Here is a 26,463-nt window from a genome sequence, read left to right on the forward strand (position 1 = left end):
AAAAGAAACCACTTTTGAAGTCATATTTTATGTACATTTACCATCTTGGCTGTAAATATGTCTCAGCATGTGCTAATGTCCTAGTATAGATCAAAAAATCTAACATTAAAATAAGCGAAAACACAGGCTTAGTTTGCGTTAAGCTTTAGCTCAGCTACAGCCTTTTCTCACGTCTCTGGCAGGAAACTTTTCCACAAAAATGGAACAGTTTCGTATAAAATGTCTGATTTTTACGAGGCTGAAGTCGCTTCTCACTCGCCAGTTTCTTGTTTAAGGTTTCCCGTTCCACCTTAAACGGTCCCTGAGGTGCCAGAGTGTAACTGCTGCACCATTTAAGGCGGAACGGGAAAATCAGAAACTTCAGCTTTGTGACTTTTTAGTGTCCAGTCGCAGATTAAACGTAAAGGAAACAAGTTCAGTGCCTTTAAATGCACATAAGTCGATTTGTCTCCAAATTACTGATGTTCATCTTAAATCTTTCGCTTTGCCTTTTCATTAGCCACAAGCTAGGCCAGATTCTTATCTGTATTGCTATGGTGACCAGCAGTCTGCGTGCCAAACTTCAGGGTTAAAGGTCGGTAAACCAGCACTTATACATTAACACCAGCATTTGTTAAAACTGTGTTAGAAGGATGGGCACAGCTTTATTTTACTGCAAAGGAGGATTATTTTATGTTTTCCTATGAATCTAATTCTGCTGCGGAGCTGCATCAGGGCAACAAAAGAGCTGCATGGTGCCGAGCCCTGAACTCCGTGAACCAGTCAGCGACAGTGCCACCATGAGGCAGACCAGTGCTGCATCTCTAGCTAGCCAAGAATACCAACAACAGAAGCTCACCGTTTCGTGGGTGAAGCAGGACAAGCAACCTGGATGTTTGTCTATTTTCCCCTATAGAACAGCAAACGTCTTATTTCAGCAACCCTGAGACAATCAGAGGGTCCAAGAAGTTATTAGGTGCTCCTGACCCCCAAAGAGTTAAGTGATACTGTTATTAATCCCACAAACGGGGAAATTCCACCTCCGCATTTAACCCATCTGTGAAGTGAAACGCCACATACACACTAGTGAACACACACACACACTAGGGGGCAGTGAGCACACTTGCCCGGAGCGGTGGGCAGCCCTATCCACGGCGCTCGGGGAGCAGTTGGGGATTAGGTGTCTTGCTCAAGCACACCTCAGTCATGTGCTGTCGGCACTGGGGATTGAACTGGCAACCTTCCGGTCACAGGGCCGGTTCCCTAACCTCCAGCCCACGACTGCCCCCTGTATTTCACTGACACGGCACTGACATTATCAGTTATGGGAATTTCTAACCCCTTCATATCGGAATTAGTAACAAGCTTTTTATATCGGTCAAGCTTTCATTTTCAAGTGAAAACTTGAAGTATGACACATTTTCAGGTAGCTAACTGATGTAAACACCACAGACTAAAAGCCATTTTCTCTACACTCTCTCTGTCATTCTGTCTCATTTTCCCTTCTCTTTCTGTCTCTCACTCCTCTTTTTTTCTCTTTCTCCCTCTCATTCTCTCTGTGTAAATGACAGATGTTCCCATGTGCTGCACAGCTGTGTCACAGTCACGGGTACCACTGATCAGAAGGGGAGAGAGAGAGAGAGAGAGAGAGAGAGAGAGAGAGAGAGAGAGAGAGAGAGAGAGAGAGAGAGAGAGAGAGAGAGAGAGAGAGAGAGAGCGCGAGAGGCAAAAAGAACAGAGCCCGAGATGAGAGGAGTAATAATCCGGTGTGACCTCTGCGGCAATCTGATTGGCTGCGAGGTTGTTTGGAGAAAGCAGTGTCTTTCAACTATTTATATCACAAATAGCAACGAGATTCCAGTGACAATAAAAAAGGCACATTAATTAATCACGAACTCATCGCTCGGTGTGATTATTCCCTTAACCCTCCAACTCTCAGACCCTGAAACATCTCACGTTTTATATTGTTTCTCACCCGCATACCATTAAAACAAGCGGAGACACTCTGTTCCACCCGATTCTAAACGTTTGTGTCTGTATGTAGAAAAGGAGACACGGGAGTACATTTGGAATTTGACAGGATATTTATGTTCCACAGAAAGAAAAACAGACATACTGTACAGAAAACTACAGAGGTACAAAATATAAGCAAAATATATAATATAACATGATGACCACCTCTTTGTTTCTACGCTCATTGTCCACTTAATATATAGGTCACTTTGTAGTTCTACAGTTACAGACTGTAGTCCATCTGTTTCCCTGATACTTTGTTACCCTGTTCTTCAGTGGTCAGGACCCCCACGGACCCTCACAGAGCAGGTACTGTTTGGTTGGTGGATCATTCTCAGCGCTGCAGTGCTGATGTGGTGGTGGTGGTGTGTTAGTGTGTGTTGTGCTGGTGCAAGTGTATCAGATACAGCAGTGCTGCTGGAGTTTTTAAACACTGTGTCCACTCACTGTCCACTCAGACACTTCTTCCTTGTTAGTCCACCTTGTAGATGTAAAGTCAGAGACGATAGTTTGTGTTGGTCATCCCCTAGTCCTTCATCAGTGGTCACAGGATGCTCCCCACAGGCTGGACACACCACCACCACCACATTAGCATTACTGCAGTGCTGAGAATGATCCACCACCCAAATAGTACCTGCTCTGTGAGGGTCCAGGGGGGTCCTGACCACTGAAGAACTGGAAAAAGGAGGGATAATAAAGACGGCAGAGAAACAGATGGACTACAGTCTGTAACTATAGAACAACAAAAGCTCCTCTATGGTGGGTGGAGGCAGTAAAATGGTGTAAATATAAGGAGATGTATTCAATGAAATGGCTGACTGGGCAGTTATTTATTGATTTGTTCTTCACGCGCTTTACTTGCGTCCTGAAGAGCAAAGCAGATACAATATACGAGGGGAAAAAGTAATAAAAACCCACTTTCACAAACTGCTTTAAAAATGTAAGAGTAAAGATCAGAACTGTCCAGGTTCTGCTCTTCTTTGTGGTTCTTTAAGGATGTGAAAGCTGAGCTCTAAACAACTGAGACTAGAGGAAAAAAACACAAATGCCTTTGAACTTTGGTGTTGGCAAAGACTTCTTTTTCTCAAAGAGTTCTTTGGATGGCAAAGTACACAAACTAAAAGATTCGCAAACAAATCAAGCCTCACCGCTCACTCAGAGCCCAGGTAATCACACTGAAGCCCCCTTATTTCTGGACATATTTTGAGAAAAAAACAGTTCATTGGAAAAGAGCATTAGGCTTTGAACAGCTGAAGGTAAAAGGAAGAGAATGACCAGCAACATAATGGATGGATACAATCAAAGGAATCAAGCTTAAAGACCCAAAGAGAAGATGGGAGAAGCACTATAAGAGGAAAAAAAGCCAGAATTGACTTGGTGGCACTTTAACAATAATAACAATGAAGCATTTCCATGATAAACTGTAACCAGCCAAGCTTAATCCTTAAAACTAGACGCTGATCTTGTAGACTTTATTAGAAACACCTCCCTTACGTTTCCACTCACTGGCCACTTTATTAGAAACACCTCCCTTACGCTTCCGCTCACTGGCCACTTTATTAGAAACACCTCCCTTACGCTTCCGCTCACTGGCCACTTTATTAGAAACCCCTCCCTTACGTTTCCACTCACTGGCCACTTTATTAGAAACACCTCCCTTACGCTTCCGCTCACTGGCCACTTTATTAGAAACACCTCCCTTACGTTTCCACTCACTGGCCACTTTATTAGAAACACCTCCCTTACGTTTCCACTCACTGGCCACTTTATTAGAAACACCTCCCTTACGTTTCCACTCACTGGCCACTTTATTAGAAACACCTCCCTTACGCTTCCACTCACTGGCCACTTTATTAGAAACACCTCCCTTACGCTTCCGCTCACTGGCCACTTTATTAGAAACACCTCCCTTACGCTTCCGCTCACTGGCCACTTTATTAGAAACACCTCCCTTACGTTTCCACTCACTGGCCACTTTATTAGAAACACCTCCCTTACGCTTCCACTCACTGGCCACTTTATTAGAAACACCTCCCTTACGCTTCCGCTCACTGGCCACTTTATTAGAAACACCTCCCTTACGCTTCCGCTCACTGGCCACTTTATTAGAAACACCTCCCTTACGTTTCCACTCACTGGCCACTTTATTAGAAACACCTCCCTTACGCTTCCGCTCACTGGCCACTTTATTAGAAACACCTCCCTTACGTTTCCACTCACTGGCCACTTTATTAGAAACACCTCCCTTACGTTTCCACTCACTGGCCACTTTATTAGAAACACCTCCCTTACGCTTCCACTCACTGGCCACTTTATTAGAAACACCTCCCTTACGCTTCCGCTCACTGGCCACTTTATTAGAAACACCTCCCTTACGCTTCCGCTCACTGGCCACTTTATTAGAAACACCTCCCTTACGTTTCCACTCACTGGCCACTTTATTAGAAACACCTCCCTTACGCTTCCACTCACTGGCCACTTTATTAGAAACACCTCCCTTACGTTTCCACTCACTGGCCACTTTATTAGAAACACCTCCCTTACGTTTCCACTCACTGGCCACTTTATTAGAAACACCTCCCTTACGCTTCCGCTTACTGGCCACTTTATTAGAAACACCTCCCTTACGCTTCCACTCACTGGCCACTTTATTAGAAACACCTCCCTTACGCGTCCACTCACTGGCCACTTTATTAGAAACACCTCCCTTACGCTTCCACTCACTGGCCACTTTATTAGAAACACCTCCCTTACGCTTCCACTCACTGGCCACTTTATTAGAAACACCTCCCTTACGCTTCCGCTCACTGGCCACTTTATTAGAAACACCTCCCTTACGTTTCCACTCACTGGCCACTTTATTAGAAACACCTCCCTTACGCTTCCACTCACTGGCCACTTTATTAGAAACACCTCCCTTACGCTTCCACTCACTGGCCACTTTATTAGAAACACCTCCCTTACGCTTCCACTCACTGGCCACTTTATTAGAAACACCTCCCTTACGTTTCCACTCACTGGCCACTTTATTAGAAACACCTCCCTTATACTTCCTCTCACTGGCCACTTTATTGGAAACACCTCCCTTATCCTTCCTCTCACTGGCCATTTTATTAGAAACCCCACCCTTATACTTCCACTCACTGGCCACTTTATTAGAAACACCTCCCTTACGCTTCCACTCACTGGCCACTTTATTAGAAACCCCTGCCTTATACTTCCACTCACTGGCCACTTTATTAGAAACACCACCCTTACGCTTCCACTCACTGGCCACTTTATTAGAAACACCTCCCTTACGTTTCCACTCACTGGCCACTTTATTAGAAACACCTCCCTTACGCTTCCACTCACTGGCCACTTTATTAGAAACCCTTGCCTTACACTTCCTCTCACTGGCCATTTTATTAGAAACCCCACCCTTATACTTCCACTCACTGGCCACTTTATTAGAAACCCCTTCCTTATACTTCCACTCACTGGCCACTTTATTAGAAACCCCTCCCTTATACTTCCACTCACTGGCCACTTTATTAGAAACCCCTGCCTTATACTTCCACTCACTGGCCACTTTATTAGAAATCCCTTCCTTGTACTTCCACTCACTGGCCACTTTATTAGAAACCCCTCCCTTATACTTCCACTCACTGACCACTTTATTAGAAACCCCACCCTTATACTTCCACTCACTGGCCACTTTATTAGAAACCCCTCCCTTATACTTCCACTCACTGGCCACTTTATTAGAAACCCCTCCCTTATACTTCCACTCACTGACCACTTTATTAGAAACCCCACCCTTATACTTCCACTCACTGGCCACTTTATTAGAAACACCTCCCTTACGCTTCCACTCACTGGCCACTTTATTAGAAACCCCTGCCTTATACTTCCACTCACTGGCCACTTTATTAGAAACACCTCCCTTACGCTTCCACTCACTGGCCACTTTATTAGAAACCCCTGCCTTATACTTCCACTCAGTGGCCACTTTATTAGAAACCCCTTCCTTGTACTTCTACTCACTGGCCACTATTGGAAACCCCTTCTATATGCTTCCACACACCGGCCACTTTGTCAACTACTCTAGCTGATGTTAGTGTGTTTTCTGTGTTTGTATTTGGTAAAATGTAGCACTGATGTCATCATTCAGATGTAAGTGTTTCCTGAGTTAGAGTGTCTATGAATTGGCAGCACCTTTTATTATTTTGCAGTGCATATGCTGTCATTTTAACGACAGTGTTTTCTGTGTTTGCAGCTCGTTTATTTATTTATTTATTTTTATTGTGTAATGTGCTACATCTTGTCAGCCAGGACACATTTGCAGCTTCTCAATATAACAGCTGCAACAAAACTGATACCTGAGGAAGCATTTCAGCCACAATGCCACCCACTATTAGTCGAAGCACAGTTCTCAGAGCTTCAGTCCAATCGCAACAAGGCCTACATTCACAAAGAATCAAAGTGCAGCTCTTATTTAGGTTTTATTATATTACTGCACATAACGTATACCCGTCTACAAAGCAGTGCTATTAAAAAATATAGACTATAGTGATAAAACTGATAACATTGTGATTTCAATTTCTCCGATCGGCACATGGCGATCCTCTTAATTTGCATTCAGCGAGGCCTACGCGTACATAATTACAGAAGCTTCGCATCGTCGTTTGATCTCGGAAAACCACTTTGATGCTTTGTGTGATTTCCGAGGCAAGAGATTTATTACGTTTCAATTTACAACTTTCGAGCGGCGACGGAACGGGACGGGGGCGTGTTTGTTAAATCAGCAAAAGTCCACAGACATTAAATCACCCAAATCAAACCTTGCGCTCGCATGCGAAATTAAAGCAAAACAAAAAACAACAACAACAACAAGGAAAGAAAAAAAATTATAACAAATCTGAACCTACGGGGAACGGCTCAGAGTTTCGCAGGGCCTAGTAGTGAAGTGGCGGATTATGGGCTTGTCTTCCGCGGATAGTTTTTTTGAGAGATAATTACGAGTGTTCTTGCGTGGAGGGGCTTAGTGGTGGTAGGGGGGTTAGAGAGAGAGAGAGAGAGAGAGAGAGAGAGAGAGAGAGAGAGAGAGAGAGCGAGAGAGATAGAGCGAGAGAGCGCGAGAGAGAGCGAGAGAGAGAGTAAACAACTCTTGTGCACACACTTATTGTATCTTTTATTTTTTCCTTGCCGGCGAGCAAATTGAAACAAGGCGAAAACAGCGAGCCGCAGCTCATACAAATGCAGGGCAGCGTCAGGCTGGTATTCAGGAGGGAACGACATGAAAGATTAAAGTTTTAATTGCTTTTCTCTACATTGCCAGATGATTATTGTAGCGCTGTGAAACTACAGAGGCTTTCGGGGAGGGAGGGAGAAATGGAGCAAGGTTTTCACAGCGGCAGCGGCAGCAAGGGGGCGTGGCTTATTCCTCACGGGATAATGCTACATTACTGCTTTATACCAGCAAAATAATAAACTTTAGCTTTAATTACAAAGGCAGAAAGGAAACACAAGGGGGGTGTCAAGGCAAGGAGAGAGAGAGGGAGACCGAGAGAGCTGGGAAAACAAAAGAAGGCGAGAGAGTTTCCCCTGAGAAGTTTGAGCATGAATAAAGGAATGTTAACAATAAAAGAGAAAAGATAAAGAAAAAGATCCTTGAAACATTTTCACCTAAAATGAGCCCCAGTCGTCATCTTCCCCACCCTTCACCCTTGAGCCAGTTTGCTGTTCAATTTCCATGAAGTTATTCACCCCCAGATGATGTAAGCAAAAAAGCTGACGAGACTGTCCCAAACGATCCTTTATTAGAAACCTTGTATTTTCACTTTATAAGAAACCCTTCACTCATGCTGCTATTCCCTGAGCACTTTATTAAACTTCTACGTTAGTAGAAGCCCGTCCCTTAAATTTCCACTCCCTGACCACTTTATTAGAAATCCCTACTTTACATTTCCGCATGCTGACCACTTTAAAAACCGCTTTGGGTTGAATTAATTAATAAATAAATGAAAATTTATATACCTGTAAAGAAACTGAATCTACTTGAGTTACCATTCCATAAAAACAATACATTGTGAGAAACATTGTGAAAAAGCATCATGACATGGTTGCCATATCACTCACCTCCAGCTAAAAGTACCTGTAACGGCATTTTTTTTCAGTGAAATTGTCTAATGAATCAGTAAAATCACGACAGCCAGCTCCACACTGACCACAGGCCTCAGTCCAGCTTGTGTTGTAACAGGGGGACCACCCCAGAAACAGCTTGTTCTACCCCCCAAGGGCCTGGCAGGACCAAACTCTGATCAAAACACTGACCACAAGGCTCTGCAACAGCTTTTACCTGCAGGCGGTGGGCTCCAGAAACAGCTAATAACAACAACTGTCCTTTAATCCTATGCACTTTATGAGATGCAGTCACATCCAAGGACATAATACATTCATCATTTTGCTCAGCTGCTGTTTTACTAATCAAATAATCAAATACATGGAATTAGATCATGATGGGTTCCTGAGCAGGTGATTGGTTAGGTCTGATGGGCACGTACTGTGCCTGTGGCGAGCTCTCGGCTGGATATCGTCGGGTGGGGGTTGACTCTCAGGCTAGCACTGAATAGGGCTTGGTTCAAAATTTTATACCAATACCAAAATAGACAGCATAACCTCAATACGGATTTCTCAACCACACTTTGTTGTGATACCTTTTAGGATACAACTCGAAAGTCAGTATATCTGAAAGAGGTGCAGGAAGTGGGTACGTTTACTGACTGGACTGGAGAAAGCAATGATATTCACAACAAACAATCAGCGGTATTGTGGAACAAGCATGCTTATTGGCTCACTGATGCTTCCAAGTACAGAAATAATTTGGTCGGTTCCAGGAAGGTATTGAGTTAACATCCAGTCCTAGCAGTGAACCTGATGTGTAAAACTATGGATATTGTTATGTTGATAAAAATCAGACACAATTACGGTTCAACAAGTAGGTTGGCTGCATCAATATCAATACTGTAACAGTACTGCTGCTGACCCTGGTACATACTCAGTATTGGTGTTGGAAATGAAGCAATTTCTGATGTGCACTATTGAGTGACGTATACATGTGTGTCAGCAGATGGAACATAAGTAAAGCAGCAATACATCGGCAGTGTGGGTTGACATGCAGCAGCACAAACGTTCATGGCAAAATCTGTATCGATGGTTCAAGGGGAGGCAACAGGAACAAGGAAAAGCCAGTCTCTTGGGGTAGCGATAACCTTCAGCCTTGTGCTAGCCTTTATTATAACAGCCTAAAGGTCTGTTCAGGCTTGATTATTTATGCCAGCATCCGTCCTCTTCATCCACCAATCATGTCCGTCTGCGCCTCCAAAATCTGGTGTTCTTATTGCCCAGAGTTATTTCCGCAGTTGCCCGGAAAATTCTGTGTCGTTCTTGCCCAAATCAATCGCAAAATCTAGAGTTGTTCAACCACACACCACGCCCACCGGCACTGCCTACTTTGGTCTGTGCTTATGATTCTCGACTCCCACGTGCAATTGCTGTAATCCATTCCACTGGTGTAGAACATAAATAGTAAATATTTTGTGCATTTTCAGGCAAAACAAAATCGTATGAAGTTGCACACGGCACCACACAAAGAGTGCTGCGCCATATGACATCAATGTTGCATGCAGCACATTAAAGCAGCCAGGAAAAAACACCAGCAAAGTAGCTTGCCTTTGCTACTTTCAAATCTATTAGCATTTTATTATTAACTAATTTCTTTAAAATCAGCCAAAGTGAAATCAACCCTAAACAGATGCTGAGGCATGCCAATAACTGCCCAAACCTGCGGCATCCAGTCAGCCACAATGTTTGCTCCATGTCGAGGCTAATGCTAATTCACTGACCTCGAAAAACAAAGTGGACCACTTCAGATGCAGCGACTAGACAGTGGGAGATAATCACGGGTCTGCTGCGTCGTTTACATTTGAAGTATGACAAACATCCCTGTCTCAGCCGCTCGGCTAAACGAGATAACGTGTGCGTGGTTTGCATTAATTTTTTCATTGTATGAGCTGCACTTCTTTATTGGCTGAACCGGAATACTGCCTGGTTGCATGTGTAGTGGTCAGTATTCCAGTTTTTTCTGCTGTGATATTTATTCCACTCAACCAAACCAATTCTAATCCTAAGCAATGCATCTCCATCCTCTGCACATTACTGAATGAACAGAGTCCAGGCTTCCTAACCCAGAATCTCAGTCTAATGGCACCTGCCTTGGATGTAATTAAACGAGATGCGAGCTAATACCATCCACATCATCCAGATTGCATTTGTCAAGTTCAGGAAGTGGCCTTTGTAAATGGAACATTAATTCCTCAATTAACAAGGACGTATGAAGCTGGCAGAGTGGTTTAGTCCAACGGAATTGGCTGGACTGGTAAATTCTTGCAGAGCAATGTGGGCTGTGCGACTCAACCATGCATCAGCTTGCAGGTTGTATGGTATACGGGCGATGCAGAGAGACAGGTGTTAATTTATACAGCATAAACAGCAAATGATCAGCGAAACATTTGTTAAGGTCAGATCTGCACGAATGGAATCTCTAGCATTTCAGAGCATCCCCCCGTTTCGCATGTATAAGCATGTATAAGAATTTTGCTCTTTATGAATCTAAACGTGTTTGTCTTGAGTTAGAAAGACGCTCTAGGATCAACATTAAATACAAGTGACGACAAAGTATTAATAATGCATTGTTAAATACAGAATATTTATACACTACTATTCATCTTACCAGCTCTGAAATCTACACAACATGCTTTTAAAGCGATTTTCAACAGCCCTTTGAGTCTTATCTACAAAGACAGGGTGGGCCCATTTTATATTTCGTGCATAATTTGGAGCTATATTAAAATTTAATCAATTATATTTTTGATGCAAGACTTCAACTGAAAGAGACCATATTCTCTGAAAGGAAATGATAAGCAAGCATTCGCCAGAGCTACATATCATGACCGTGATGCACATTTCAGTACTAAAAATACTATTACAAACCCTCAATGTAACAGGAGATAAAGACAGGGTTGCATTATTTGGACCCAACGAGTGAAATGAGTCTTTAGCAAAGGCTGAAACCTGAAGTTATATTTTCAGAGGTGAGTTCATGCAGTTCTGATTCAAACGAAAGTAAACTGAAGAAGCTGTGAGGCTTTGGAATGTTGTGTTCTGAAAGGACGTTTTAGGCCAAACCAACATCTCAGGCATATGCGTAGGGGAGCTTTAAGAAGCATTGAACTCTTCAGATGTCTGGTTCCCATCACCACCACTGTGAACAATTCTGACTCCGTATGTTTCACTGAAGTGGAGTATTTCATAGTAAACCACAGTGATTTACTTTGTCTATGCTGTGACCAATGTTTGAGAAAAACATCAGTCTAAAAATCAACAAATGCTATATTGTGCAATCCCAATCTTCACGTTCCACACAATTTTGTTCTTGTGAAAAGGCTCACCTTGGCTAGCATGGCTAGATGTTGATTCTGGACGATAGCAGTGCGATACGTCGCTAATCCGCCCTCCTCCAGATTCGGAAACAGGTAGAACAGATGAACGCTGCAAAAGATAAACAAACAAATACATTGAAAAAAATTTACATCAGATTTTCAGTGTTCCTACACGGTTTTTGGCTGGTATAAAAGCTTCATTATGTGGAGGTACTTTAAATAGATTCTTCACATTCGCGCATCACATTTACAGACATGGTTCTTTAAAGAAACACCCAGTAAAAAGGTTGTCTATGGAACTAAGCGTAGATCTTCTAAGGCACTACTATAAGAACCCTGGGCAGCTTTACTCTAAGAATGGAGTTGGATCGAGAGCTCAGGGCAGATAAATAGAAAGAGCAGAGGAGTCACTGCCAGAGCCAAACAAACAGCATTTCACTTCCATGCAGGAAAGCATGAATAACTCATCCAATCAAAAACGCAAAATGACTCCTCTCATAGAACTGGAGATCAGAGTTAAGCCTCATGAAAGCAGCCAAAATTCAATTTACAAAAACTAGCCCTTCAAAGCTTTTTGGCGACATATAGATTTTCAACACGTTTAGCACAGATGAACGTTTTCTTCGTTATGCTGTAAAAAAATACCATATTAAACAGAAAACTGCTTAAATTTTGCCAAGCTAAACTGAAGAAATGCCTGAACAAAAGCCCCGTCTTAGGGAATAAAGCCAAAGACCACACATTTTATCCCCTTGTCATGATGTCAGCACTCAAACCTCTCAACGGCTTAAAACCTCCCTTCGTCTTTATTTGGACAAAAACCTGCTTTTCACAGTGAAAAAAGCCACTTTAATGAACATGGAGTCGACGGCTACAGTTAAACATCTCGCAAAGCTGTTTCGCTGAAGAACAAAAGCTTCGCAAGTAGTTTTCCTAATTAACTGAAGAGTAACTGTGACGATCAAATATTAGGTGGAACGTTTCAAAAGAAGACCGGTTGTCCCCAAACTTTTGACAGCTTAAAAAAAAAAATTCAGCCAGTAAATATGAAGCATTTACTGCAGATTAAAACACAGGAAAAAAGATCACAGCCCCATTTCTTTTGAAACAAACATTACCTTTATTACATCTTCTACCAGATTCTGACACTAGGACTTATCAAGACTCGGCCATTAGTTCAACATCATTCAGGAAACATTAGCATAACAAATGAATAATAATGAGTGTTCAATCACAATTTCAGAAAAAATGAAAAATCTAATATGTTATTTGGTTATTAATGATGCCTACATTACAGGGACTTCTATGCAGGCTTATGAAGCTATTCTTAGGTTATAGGAGTGTGTAATAAACTTTGGGCCTGCTGGTGGGCCCATGGCTTGTTAAGGGGTTAATATTTTATGTCAGCGTCCAGTGTTCCGGTAGTTACATGGACATTAACATTAAATTATTAATACATTAGGGCATTATTAACACAGCACAGCCTTTTTTTGTGTTTTAAGAGTAAAGATATGCTGCAGAAAGGCATTTATCAGCGGTATATTCAAAAATTTAATAGGCTTCAAAACTGCCAAGATGATGCCCGCTGTGTGGGCGTGTCAATGATAAAGGATGATTGACAGTGGCGTCTCCCTGACGACAGCCATGTTTATGTGCCTTCTAATGGTCCGTTAATAATCCCACTAATAGCCACTAGTCTAGTCCGATTGAGGCCATTCAGAACACAATTTCTATCCGACTGAATGAGGTTGGTAATCCTGTAAATAATCCGTTAAATAGAAGAATGATAGCCGAGCAAACGCCTCTATCTGATGACATTCCCTATCGGAAAGTACGTTCTGCGCACGTGCGTCGTGTCACGGCGAAAGAGGAGACGAAGTTCATGCTCTGATCTTTAAAGGGCGGCGGGGGGACGGACGTCTTCCACTCGGCCTTCTTTAATGAGTACATGTGAAGTACGTTTTCCTGAGCCTGAGATCATTTTAGAGGAATTAAAGAAACGAGCGTGCCAGTCTGACTGGACTCGCGCTTATTGTCATGGTAACGCCAAGTGACTCTCTACACATGTGCGTCATTTTGGAGCTGATTACTTATCGTGAGCATGTAAACGGAGGTTTTCATCAGATTGTTGAGCAGAGTGAGCAGATAAACACCTCGGTCTTAATCTGCAATCAGAATGTATTCAATCACAAAAAACTCTCTGAATGGTGAATACAAAGTGCAATAACGGAGAACAAGCTGTCTAACGGTCATTTTATGTTGGAGAACTCAGGCTCTCTTATCATATCGAGCCTAGCAGTCAAATACTCAACACTAACATTATATCCAAAACCCATAGCTAGCTAATTCTAGCTACCTGCTGGGCATTGAAGCTCATTGCATCAGCACAGTCATGTTTGCGAACACTAATACTAAGCTGATGTATCATTTTATTCAAGAATTTAAGGTGGACCGCCAGCTATCACGCCCTCTTACATGAAGATAATCGCTTAGTAGGATCTGCGACAGATGGCTAATGCAGGTAGAAAGAAATATCAAGCTAAGCTACAAACAACAGTGTAAAAAAACATTCACAACAAGCACCGATAACAAATTTAGAAAAGCTCAGTCACTTTGTGAGGGAGAAGAACTTCGTGCCAGTCCCCTTTCTTACTGTTTACCCCTACCGCTTGTTTCCGAGTGTCATCTTGCCCCTTGGAACTGGGTTACAAAGGGTAGAGGATTGAAATGTTCCCAGACAAAATTCGACCCTCAAATAAAGAAGAGCATCACTTCATTAACAGCTACTAGCGCTGCTGTGTGGGCGACCCTGCCAGTCTGCAGTGGCAGCAGAGGAGGGTAAAGTTCAGCAACAGCGCTGCTGGGCTGTAGTTACATTTAGAGAATCGTATGCCTTCAAAGAAAGGGGCTGCTATAATTATTTCTTATCGCCCACCCCTAATTCTTCAGTGATGTGAAGCTGAAGTTAGCTGCTCGCCAGCTTCTTGTTCAAATCTTCCCGTTCCATCTTAAATGAAGCAGCAGCTATACTCTAGCGCTTCAGGCGTCAGCACAGCTGGACTATATAAGGGAAATTTAGCTAGCTAGCTACCGAGATATTAGCATGAAGATGATATAACTCATCTTCATTTTTAACAAACCCACATTTGTGGGTTTCTTTGGTCCCTCGTGCAGCCATTGTGCCGTTTTTAACACTGTGTTTGGGGCGAGTCTCCGAAAAACCTCTGTTTGAAGGGTCATATAGCCCCCCAATACTTCGCCCTACCCCTCACAACAAAAATCAGGACACCCTACCCCCTAGACGTGAACGTGCAAAATAAAATGAGGTGGGAGGGGTGAAATTTACATTTACATTTATGGCATTTGGTTGACGCTCTTATCCAGAGCGACTTACAATTTGACTCTTTTACACAGGAAGGCGAAGGTGGGGTTAGGAGTCTTGCCCAAGGACTCTTATTGGTAATAGTGTAGGGTGCTTGTCCAAGCAGGGGATTGAACCCCAGTCTACAGCGTAGTAGGCAGAGGTGTTACCCGCTACACTACACCACCCAATGGGATTGGGCCTTATCGCCAACTCTCACTAGCTCTGCGACAGAACTGATGTCAACTGTGCTAAATTTAGTACGTACCAACTCAAATTAGACTGAAACAAAGTCATTTCAAAACTCTCAACAGAAAAGACCAATATCATTCTTTCTCTGCCAGTTTGTAGAATAAACACTGCATATACTATATAGACAATCGGGAAAAGCAAATAAAGTGAAATTTTAAAACTGACGTTTTGACTGGATTTAAAAAAAAAATAAATAAAAAGCTGTCTGGGCTGAAACACGTCAGTGTGAGTGGGCGGGGCTAAACTCCTATAGGTCATATAGGTGGATACACAAATGTTCTGGTTTTCATGACAGGTTTACAATATAGAAACTCATTTGGAAAAAATTTCAGCTTTGCTTGATCGTAACTGTTTCTGCTGAAATGTAAAACCATTACAGTGCATTTGATACGCTGTTAGGTCACTGGTGCGTCCCAAGGCCAGTGTCAACACCACCGCTGTGCACACACCATTTCCCTTTCAAGCCCAACAAGTACTGCTCTGACGAACATGAGGCGTGTTCAACTTTTCCACTACTCGATCAGGGACCGCGCTCACGCCTTTAGCTCCACAACCACAGCTTACTTTCTGGCCCCGAAGGAAATTCATAAGACAAGAACAGAGTTGTTTATTTTGCTGTTTGGAAACGTAACATATAGCCCATCCGATAATCGGTTTAGTCCCAGTTCAACCTCCAACTGCACAGCGCCAGCAAATTAAACAGAGAAATCTACTGAGGAAATATGAAAGACTATCACTACATTACACGTTCCATAAGGACCAGGAAAACCCAGTTACAGCAGAGACAAGACTGTTCAGAGTGGCGAGTTTGGAGAGAGAGCTGCCCAGTCGAAATCTCCAGACCTGCAGACACGCAGAATTAAAGAGCGCATTACACTGTCCACAGGGTCGTAGGGTCGTCTAATTCTGCCATTCATCTAGGCCATAAGGGGATTTAAGCAGAGAAACATCCAGAGAAGACCCTGAGGAAGCAGGCGCCGGCATGTGTAGCGCTTGTAGTTACCCGAAATGAACAGCGAGGAGTTCAAAGAAAGAAAATGAAGTATTTAAAAAAACATGTGTGCAGACCTTAGATATTTACAAGGATTATGTTATGATCTTTAAATACAAGATATTAATAGATAGTACTAGATAGTGAGAGAGTAATAAGCCAAATACAGGGTGTTTCAAAAATATTAATCTGATTTCAAAGCGCCATATTTTCACAACCAAGGAACCAATCACATACCAATTGAAAGAGGGGGTCACAGAGTTTCTGACTGTAACCGAACGATGGCTTCCTTCAGTCTGCAAGGAGATGGAAACCCTGAGCAGAAAGCATTTTGTGCTCTCCACGTCAATAACACTGAATCCATCTTTACTGTGCAGCATAATTTTCACTGGCAATGAACCTCCAACAGCCCGGAGCATTCGTCAATGGTTCCACATCACTGGATGATCTCCGAAATCGCATTGAAAGAGCTGTGAGTGCAGCAACACCCAACATGTTCAATCGAGTATGGGAAGAATTTGACTATGGCGTTTGATGTTGACGGTACAGCAGGAGGAGGTTCATACTGAGCACTTGCTAAAATTATATAATAAACTTTATGCTGATCAAACCATTTACACTGTAAATTCTTTTTCTGTATTGGTCTGTAATGATTTACAAGTGACAAATCATTTTAAACCCTTTTGAATCATCTTGCTTATTCAAAATCATCATTCACAGGGAACTTTCTATTGGGAGGTGCCTATTCGCAGCGGGAAGTGCTGTTACATCACAGAAAGAAGGGCCTGGGTTCGATTCCCTGGCCAGGCAACTAGGGTGCTTTCTGTGTGGAGTCTGCATGTTCTCCTCGTGTCTGCGTGGGTTTCCTCCCACTATCCAAAGACATGCAGTCTGGCCATCTGGACACGCTAATTACCCTAGGTATGAATGTGTGTGTGACTATATAAGTCTGTGGCTTTGTCCGGTGATGGACTGGTGGCCTGTCCAGGGTGTTTCCTGCCTTCCGCCCAATGATGGCTGGGACAGGCTCCAGCTCCCACCACGATCCAGAAGGGCAAACGGTTTAGATAATGTGTGTGATGAGTTTAAATCTTATTCAAAAAATGCTGACCCACAAAAATGCTGAAACACAAAGGTTTAGTCTATAGCCGGAGCCATATTTTAGCCATGACCTGGCATTTTAGAGCAGGTAGTGGGACTGCATCCCCGTCCCTCATGACCACATGGTGAACAGTTACCAATGCTTCCATTGGAACTGTCACCAACAAATATCAGCCGATATTATTCTTTTTATCCGCATATTTGGCCCCCTACTATCAGCACAGGCCACAAATGTTTTCATATCAGCTGGGTCCTTATTACAACTTCAGAGCAAAAAATCTGTGCTTAACCCAAGCCAGTGCCCTTGAGAGAAAAGAAGGGAGGGAGCGAGAGACAGAGAGAGAGACTTCTCCTGCAGAAGGTCAGAGTGTGTGCTAATAGAGTTGGCCAAACTCAAAGCAACCTCACCACCATTCAGATTCTGCTTGTGCCATGTCCTTTTCTTCATGAACCGTTATCAGTCTTTCAGCCGTGTAAACGTGCGGCATGAGAGTGTGAGGCCTTTCATTCATAATAACCACACAGGAACATAACAGCACTGCATAAATAGTCAGAGAAAGAGGAAACAGAATGGTGGGGGACGTAGGGAGGGACCTTGAGAGAGAAAGCTGGTGATTGAGCACCTCAATAAGGCCTGAATAATATTTTATGACTAATACTGATTTTCAGGAGCTGAAATGGCAGAGGGCTTGGTTGATAAAATTCAATATCACTATGTTTCCAAATGTATAACAGTATTACTGAATCAAATGGCATTTGAACCCATTCCCATCTATATTTAAGTAGGATGATGGAAAAATACCACAGTTTGATTTAAAGTTAATGCTGGTTTATTTATATCTGGCATGAACATCTAACCTTAGTCTCTTGGGGCCAGACTTCAGCACATGTTGGAGGACATCTTCAACTTTTGGTGGTGGATTGCAATGAAGTCCAATGGCGTGACCCTTCTAAAACCCACCTTCCAACAGTAGTCATTGATGTTTATGGAGTTTTTGCTCACTTTCACTGTGATACGTTCCTAACAGTAGTTACTGTTTCTTACTGCTAACAGTGAGAAATGTCCTTTTCCTTACTCTTCTGGAGTTTTTCCTTGAGACCTGGATTGCACATTGTGGTTTGGTCCAAGATTTTCTGCCACTTTTTTGCCACAAAAAATCTGTTATAAAAAAGAACTCTATAAATCAATTTTCACTTGATCCACCTCAAGCCTCCCTGCTCTTGTACCATCCGTACAAACTATAAAGCAAGCAAAACCAGCATCAGGGCAGCTCGACCACTGGCTGGCCAAGTCCAGCTGAACAGCACTAGCCATTATCCCAGATAGCAACAACTTGACAGAGAAACAAAACTGGGTTTCCTCTCTACTTAAACTTCTACTCACTGGCCACTTTACTAGACACCCCTCCCTTATACCTCCACTCACTGGCCACTTGATTAGTAACCCCTAATAATCCCTTACAAGCTTGCTATCGAAACGCTATCATTGTGTAACAACTGTTTACCTTCATAAGAGGTATGTTCATTTCCACCACTTGTAATGTTCTCTGCACACATCATGTTTAACTGGTGTCTTCTGGGGGACACTTCAGTCATGCTAACTTAAGCTAGATCCACAGGCTAACAACAGGCTTGCTTCACAGCTGCTCTGTATACTGAGCTCCGCCTTCATGAGGGATTTGGTTTAAAATGTCACACTCAGTTTGTTCCCATCCAAGTAAGTCTACGCTCCCAAACTCGACCCAAGCCACACAGAATTTGGCCCAAAACCAACCTCAACTTGATTCGACCCAAAACACATCACATTTTTAGTTCTGAACTCAAGAAAACTCAGTGGCTTTCAAGAAGCAGTTAGGGAAAAGGAAATAGACAATAGTTGAGATGTATTACACTGTGTATTGTAGTTTACTGTATTATACTGTATTGTACTGCGTGGCAGAGTTTCTGTGTTCAACTCTGTTCCTTTTCTCTCTGTATCTACAGTGACTTATTGTTTCTAGCAGTATCTGAGCTCAGGACCGTCTTTCTCTCTAACCTACTGGTAACTAGCAAACACACTTTCTCTAGACAAACAAAGCTCTACTTGTAAGTCGCTCTGGATAAGAGCGTCTGCTAAATGCTGTAAATGTCGTCTTCTTGTTTCGGCTGCTCCCTTTAGGGGTCGCCACAGCGGATCATCTGCCTCCATCTTGCCCTATCCACTGCCTCCTCTACTTTTACACCAACCATCTCCATGTCCACCTTCACTACATCCATAAACCTTCTCTGAGGTCTACCTCTTCTCCTTCTACCCGGCAGCTCCATCTCCAACATTCTTTGCCCAATATATCCACTATTCCTCCTCAACACATGTCCAAACCATCTCAACCTGGCCTCTCTGGCTTTATCTCCAAACTGCTCCACCATCACTGTCCCTCTGATCTGCTCATTTCTAATCTTTGTCTCTCCCAACGAAAATCTCAGCATCTTCATCTCCGCCACCTCCAGCTCAGCCTCCTGTCTTTTAGACAGAGCCACAGTCTCCAAACCAAACATCATAGCAGGACGCACTACTGTCTTGTAGACCTTCCCTTTCACTCTTGCTGCTATCCTTCTGTCACACATCAGCCTTGACACCCGTCTCCACCCACTCCATCCTGCCTGCACCCTCTTCTTCACCTCTTTTCTAAATGCTGTAAATGTAGACAAAAAAAGAAAATTAGCACCTAATCAGGACGTCTGAAATGTGGAGTAGGTTTTATTAAATGAGGAATTCAAATTTTTAATTTTGGATAATTTGGATAATGTGAAGCAGAAAAAGCACATGTGAGTCTCAATTTAGGGGGTTTTCACAATATAGCACGGAAAAAAAAATCCTAAAAAATATAATCAAAACAAGTGTCTTGAAAAGAAAGGAAGCTGTAATAAAGGTAAAGAGTTGAAAAATTAAATACTGAAAAACTTTCATAACATATTTAGTTGTTGAGGCCTCGGAGTAAATTTCTGTTAAAATGAAAGTTTTCTACTTTCAATTTTGGCTGGAAATGAAATAAATGAAAGGGTGGTCTAACTGTCTGAAGTACAAATGCTTCAAAGGCTATGTTTACACAGCAGGTAAAAGTGGCCTGAATCTGATTTTCTCACCAAAACCGATTTTTTTGTTTGGCTGTTTTTTTTTAATCTTTTAAATGTGAACTTGTTTTCTAAGGCAGTGGCTCCCAAACTGGTCCTTGAGCACCCCCAAACAACCCAATTTTTTTTGCTCAAACCCAACTCAAAATACAAAAAGGAAGACGGTCTGAGGGTCCCTGGGGGCTGGTTTGAGAACTACTGCTCTAGGAAAATAGCCATTAAAAATAAAGAGTGGCACAAGTAGAGTAAGATCTAGAGTTAGACGAGTTACTTGAAGTTAACACATTTAGCTGTGAGGTAATCATCTACAAAAGCAGCTACAACAGATTGTTTAGATATTTACAGCAGTGGTGGACGAAATAAACAAATCATGTACTGGAGTTAACTTAAGTTACCCAAGGTAAAATATTCCTCCAGTAAAAGTAGAAGTCCTTACTCTAGACCTCACTTTGAGTAAAAGTACTAAAGTATTTGCCTTCAAATGTACTTAAGTATAAAGTAAAAGTACTAAAAGAGTAATTCTGGCTCTGATCTGGTCCTGTTATCATTTTTATAACCAGACTGGCTTCATGAACTCATTTCAGGTGAAAGTCCTCCAGCGTCTCTCTTGGTAAACCAGCCTTTTAATAGAACGTCATTAATTAGTGACGCTGACGTCTATTAAAATGATCAGAAGCACAAAACACTGAAGGTAAACAGTTTCCATCAGGGAGAACCGAGTGGCTCTGAAATCACTTTTTACACACAAGCAAAGTTTCAGTTTCAGATGACTTTGTAAATTAGTTACAAGCTGAATAAAAACTGGCTTTAAACTCAGGATCACAGATAAGTTTTCCTTTACTATGTTGATCTGTAGGCGTCTGTTCATAAACATAAACCAGCCCAAACTCATTTACTATAAAATGAAATGGTGTTTGTAGAAATTAAAAAAAAATATAGAATATTTCTATATTGTGCTCTATTTACACAGTTAGGTTAGTTCATCATTTATGTTGAACAGACTCTCCCAAAGTTTTACGCTGCTGCGCTGACGTTGAACCGTGTGCTGCACTGGGTCGGTATGACCAACAGGTCAAAACCAGCTCAGAACAAAGTGACCGCTGGGCCCTGATTGGTGCTCTGGCTTTGCGCTTCTTTCGTTTTGACATGTTGCGTTTTTATACACACAGAAACCAAAAGGAACGACAGATTTCTCAAAATGTAGCGGAGGAAAAAGTCGGATATTAGACTCTGAAATGTAGTGGAGTGAAAGGAAAATTCGCCCAGAAAGGAAAAACTTAAGTACATATAAACGAAAAAACTACTTAAGTACAGTAACGAATTACATTTACTCAGTTACTGTCCACCACTGATTTACAGTATTATCAGATGTGCTTTACGGGAATAAATATGGCTAAAATCCAGCACAAATCTAACTGAAAAGGCAATAAGAGGAACACCGATTTATTTGGCAAAATCTTCTGATTACAGAAACACACGCCGGTCAATAGTGAGCACAGAAGCGATGGGCTAATTCATTTCACAGCTCAGAGGAAGTGGCCTCTCTGTAGATCAATCCAGCTGTTGAGGGGCATGTTGGACATGCTAACTGGACAAGATGGTTATGTATTATTCACTAGCCTGGGGAGGGCAGCTCGACCACTGGCTGGCCAAGTCCAGCTGAACAGCACTAGCCATTATCCCAGATAGCAACAACTTGACAGAGAAACAAAACTGGGTTTCCTCTCTACTTAAACTTCTACTCACTGGCCACTTTACTAGACACCCCTCCCTTATACCTCCACTCACTGACCACTTTATTAGAAACCCCTCACTTAAGCTTCCACTCACTGGCCACTTTATTAGAAACCCCTCACTTAAACTTCCACACGTTGGCCATTTTATTAGAAACACCTCCTTTATACATCCACTCACTGGCCATTTTATTTGAAACACCTTACTTGAACTTCCACTTAGCAGCCACTACATTAGAAACCTCATTCTCATGCTTCACCAGCCACTGGGAGGTCCTCCAGAAACTGACCACTGATGAGAGATCTAAAGGACTGATAACGCAAACTGTGCGTCATCAGATGGGCTGCAGTCTCTAACTGTACACCAGCAAGATGGAGCTAAAATCATTCATTTTGAAGTCATTGAGCAGTGCCCGAGTTATCTCTGTCCGAACAGCAGTTTCTACCACCACAGTGCCCCTCTCCATCTGCCCCCACCATTCGTTATCCAGGATAATGAGGTCTGTGCTCAGCCACTCAGCAGGGGCTCGGTCCCCATATGGCTCCGACATACTTAACACCGCTTTATACCAGCTAAGGGACACAACCTATACCACTTTCATTTCATTTGTGCCTGATTTATTCAGAAGTTAATAGTACTTAAAGCACCTACAAGGAGGACCCAGAAATAAAAAGTGACCTCTTGTGCTTCTACAGCACGGTTCTTTCATATTTTAAGGACCTATAAGAACCTCTACATTTTTCTTGCACTTTATTTTCGCCTACAAGTCTACTTGCAACAGCTGTGTGGTTTTATGCACCAAAACGATCTTTTTTCTTCCCGACAGCCAGGAATAGCACAACATTTAATCACCATCCCGCATTTTCTGCTCTGGTAACTCGGCTACAGGCTGCAGTAACAGCACTCGACATCACTTTAACATAACTGCTATAGAGTGAAGGGGTGTGGCTTAGCTGCTATACACTCAATAGACAATGCTAAACTGCTGTGGGCTGAATGTGTGGGGCTAAACTGCTGTGGGCTGAATGGGTGGGGCTAAACTGCTGTGGGCTGAATGGGTGGGGCTAAACTGCTGTGGGCTGAATGGGTGGGGCTAAACTGCTGTGGGCTGAATGGGTGGGGCTTAGCTGCTATAGAGTGAAGGGGTGTGGCTTAGCTGCTATACACTCAATAGACAATGCTAAACTGCTGTGGGCTGAATGTGTGGGGCTAAACTGCTGTGGGCTGAATGGGTGGGGCTAAACTGCTGTGGGCTGAATGTGTGGGGCTAAAACTGCTGTGGGCTGAATGTGTGGGGCTAAACTGCTGTGGGCTGAATGGGTGGGTCTAAACTGCTGTGGGCTGAATGGGTGGGGCTAAACTGCTGTGGGCTGAATGGGTGGGTCTAAACTGCTGTGGGCTGAATGGGTGGGGCTAAACTGCTGTGGGCTGAATGTGTAGGACTAAACTGCTGTGGGCTGAATGGGCGTGGCTAAACTGCTGTGGGCTGAATGGGCGTGGCTAAACTGCTGTGGGCTGAATGGGCGGGGCTAAACTGCTGTGGGCTGAATGGGCGTGGCTAAACTGCTGTGGGCTGAATGGGCGTGGCTAAACTGCTGTGGGCTAAATGGGTGGGACCAAACTGCTGCAGGCTAAATGGGTGGGACCATTTTCATGAATCAGTGTCTTCTTCAGTACAAGTGAAGGACAACTTCTAGTTGTCTGTTTTGCCTTGGGTAAGAACAGTTGGAAAAATCTTTGCTTTAAGACACCACAATATTCCATTTATCCTATATTTTCCATATAATACATTTATTAATTTATATACTATTGATACCCCACTAGTCACTTTTAGGTCAGATATCACAGCAATGGCCCGACAACATTGTAGTAAACACCTGAGGTACTACAGCAATGGCCCAACATCATCAGAGCAACCACCTGGGATACCACAGCAATGGCCCAACAACATCGGAACAACCACCTAGGATACCACAGCAATGGCCCAACAACAACGGAACAACCACCTGGGATACCACAGCAATGGCCCAACAACAACGGAACAACCACCTAGGATACCACAGCAATGGCCCAACAACAACGGAACAACCACCTGGGATACCACAGCAATGGCCCAACAACATCGGAACAACCACCTGGGATACCACAGCAATGGCCCAACAACATCGGAACAACCACCTGGGATACCACAGCAATGGCCCAACAACATCGGAACAACCACCTGGGATACCACAGCAATGGCCCAACAACAACGGAACAACCACCTGGGATACCACAGCAATGGCCCAACAACAACGGAACAACCACCTGGGATACCACAGCAATGGCCCAACAACAACGGAACAACCACCTGGGATACCACAGCAGTGGCATAGCAATATATTAGCAACCATCTGGGATTTCATACTCCTTACATTTTTTTTAACCTTTAAAGTACTTGCTTCAAATCTTAAATGCTGAGTTTTGATTTTTTTTCTATTTTTAGTTCCAGTGAAACTTTTTTTTAATCAAAAAAAAAATAAAATTGCAGATAACTGTCTTTGTGCGAAAATCAGAACCACCCAAGTCTTAAAACCACACCTTCCCATCACACCGTGCTAAAAAAGAAAATTTTTATTAATTAAATTATCAGCTACTTATTATGTACTTGAGTTTGTTTAAATGCCAATAAGTTATAACTGTAAAATGTTTCACATTTTTGGCTGCATACTTTCACTTCTACCTGGGTAAGATTTTGACTCACTACCTGTACTTTCACAAAAGCCTCTTCTGTCTAGAAAAATGACAGTGACAGTGACCACATTTCATTTTTGATTCTATTTTAACTGAACTTGGGTCCAGTCTTCAAGTTGAACAAACATTGAAAAAAAAAGAAAAAGCTGAGAGTTGAACTAATTACATTTTTCTTTCATGGTTTAATGTAAGAATTCAATTAAAAAGATACATCCATACTGCAAGAGAATATCAATAAAGGCTGTCCATCTCCTGCGGTTTTCTCTAACCTAACATTCAGCTAATGAACAGATGAAAGCCAGAGTCCTGCTCTTTCTCCCTGTTTTTGTGTGTGGCTGGGCCTCCACGCTCGTTTAATAATAGCTATATGTAATTAGCGTAGCGGCGGGCCGAGCACTCAGAGGCATGGGGAGCCTTCACCTACAAGTCAATACTACTGGCAGCATCCAGCCAGCTAATTACCAGTTGTCATGGAGAATTTCAGACTTTAAATGAGGGAATGGGGAAAATGTGGAGGGAGGAAAGAAAATATCAGAATACCAATTACCGATAAATCTGAGAGAGAGATTGAGAGAGTGAGAGAGAGAGAGAGAATGAGAGAGAGAGAGTGTGAGTGAGAGCGAGCAAGGGCAAAAGCGAGAAAGAGTGACAGAGTGAGTGAGTGAGTGAGAGAGACAGAGAGAGAGAGAGAGAGAGAGAGAGAGAGAGAGAGAGACAGACAGAGAGAGAGAGAGAGAGTGAGTGAATGAGTGAGTGAGTGAGTGAGAGAGACAGAGAGAGAGACAGAGAGAGAGACAGAGAGAGAGACAGAGAGAGAGACAGAGACAGAGAGAGAGACAGAGAGAGAGACAGAGAGAGAGACAGAGAGAGAGAAAGAAAACGTCCATCAGAATTCTTACCTGGTGAGAAACTCCACCACAGCATCACCGAGGAACTCCAACCGTTCATTATGATTAATCCTGCCAGAGAAAAACAGAGAGAGCCTTTTAATAACACACATACACACAAATGGATACACAAACAGAAAATCTCTATATTCACTATTTAGTGTGTTGACTCTGCCTTCATTGCAGCTTATATTCCTTTCAGGAGACTCACTTTCAGTTTTTTAACCTCTTATTCTCCAGGGTATATTTTGGTCTGTCCATCTGAATTTTCATGTCCAAATCTTAAGACAAATTCTTCAGTAACTGCATTAAAAAATGTAATTCTTTCTTTCTTTCTTTTTTTTTTGTAAAAGCTCCCCTCAAATTAACAGAAAGTGTTTTATGATCATACACATATTGCCATATGCTTACAATTTACTGCTGAAAGCCAAAAGTCTTTGACACTCTTTGCATTATTTTATAAAACTAATTTTTACAGAGCAGATCCCTGAAGAGACGGCGTCTGTTTATAGTTTAGAGCCCAGATTTGTGGAAAAACGGGTCGACTTTCAGCAGAAAAAAAATTGAGTTCAGCTTCTTTTATTATAAGGGTTTAAAATTACATCATTCATCTATTAGACTGGAAAGAAGAGTTGCAGCCTCAAGGGTTGCACCCACCTTCTGAACGTAGCTTATGAAAGTTGAAAGTTATGAAGAATATGCTTTGAAATCAGCGGTGGTCTCGAGTCAGCAGGGATATTTTTACACCCCCCCAAAGTTCAGTGATAGAAGTTGGTTGCATTTCCTGCCTCTAACTATCCAAGCAATCCCAAACACATT

General features: G+C 42.6%; 1 protein-coding gene across 2 annotated transcripts in view; it reads right to left on the reverse strand.

Moving 5' to 3' along the window:
- Positions 1-26,463, reverse strand: part of drosha (drosha ribonuclease III) — a 241,172-nt gene that overhangs the window by 144,292 nt on the left and 70,417 nt on the right. For both annotated transcript variants that reach the window (XM_037544473.1, XM_037544472.1), the window contains 2 exons: positions 25,657-25,716; positions 11,484-11,583 (listed from right to left, as the gene is read on the reverse strand). In XM_037544473.1, the coding sequence (XP_037400370.1) occupies positions 11,484-11,583; positions 25,657-25,716 (160 nt within the window). The remainder of the gene's footprint in view (positions 1-11,483; positions 11,584-25,656; positions 25,717-26,463) is intronic.

This window comes from Pygocentrus nattereri, chromosome 13 (assembly GCF_015220715.1).
Source record: "Pygocentrus nattereri isolate fPygNat1 chromosome 13, fPygNat1.pri, whole genome shotgun sequence".
Lineage (NCBI taxonomy): Eukaryota > Metazoa > Chordata > Actinopteri > Characiformes > Serrasalmidae > Pygocentrus > Pygocentrus nattereri.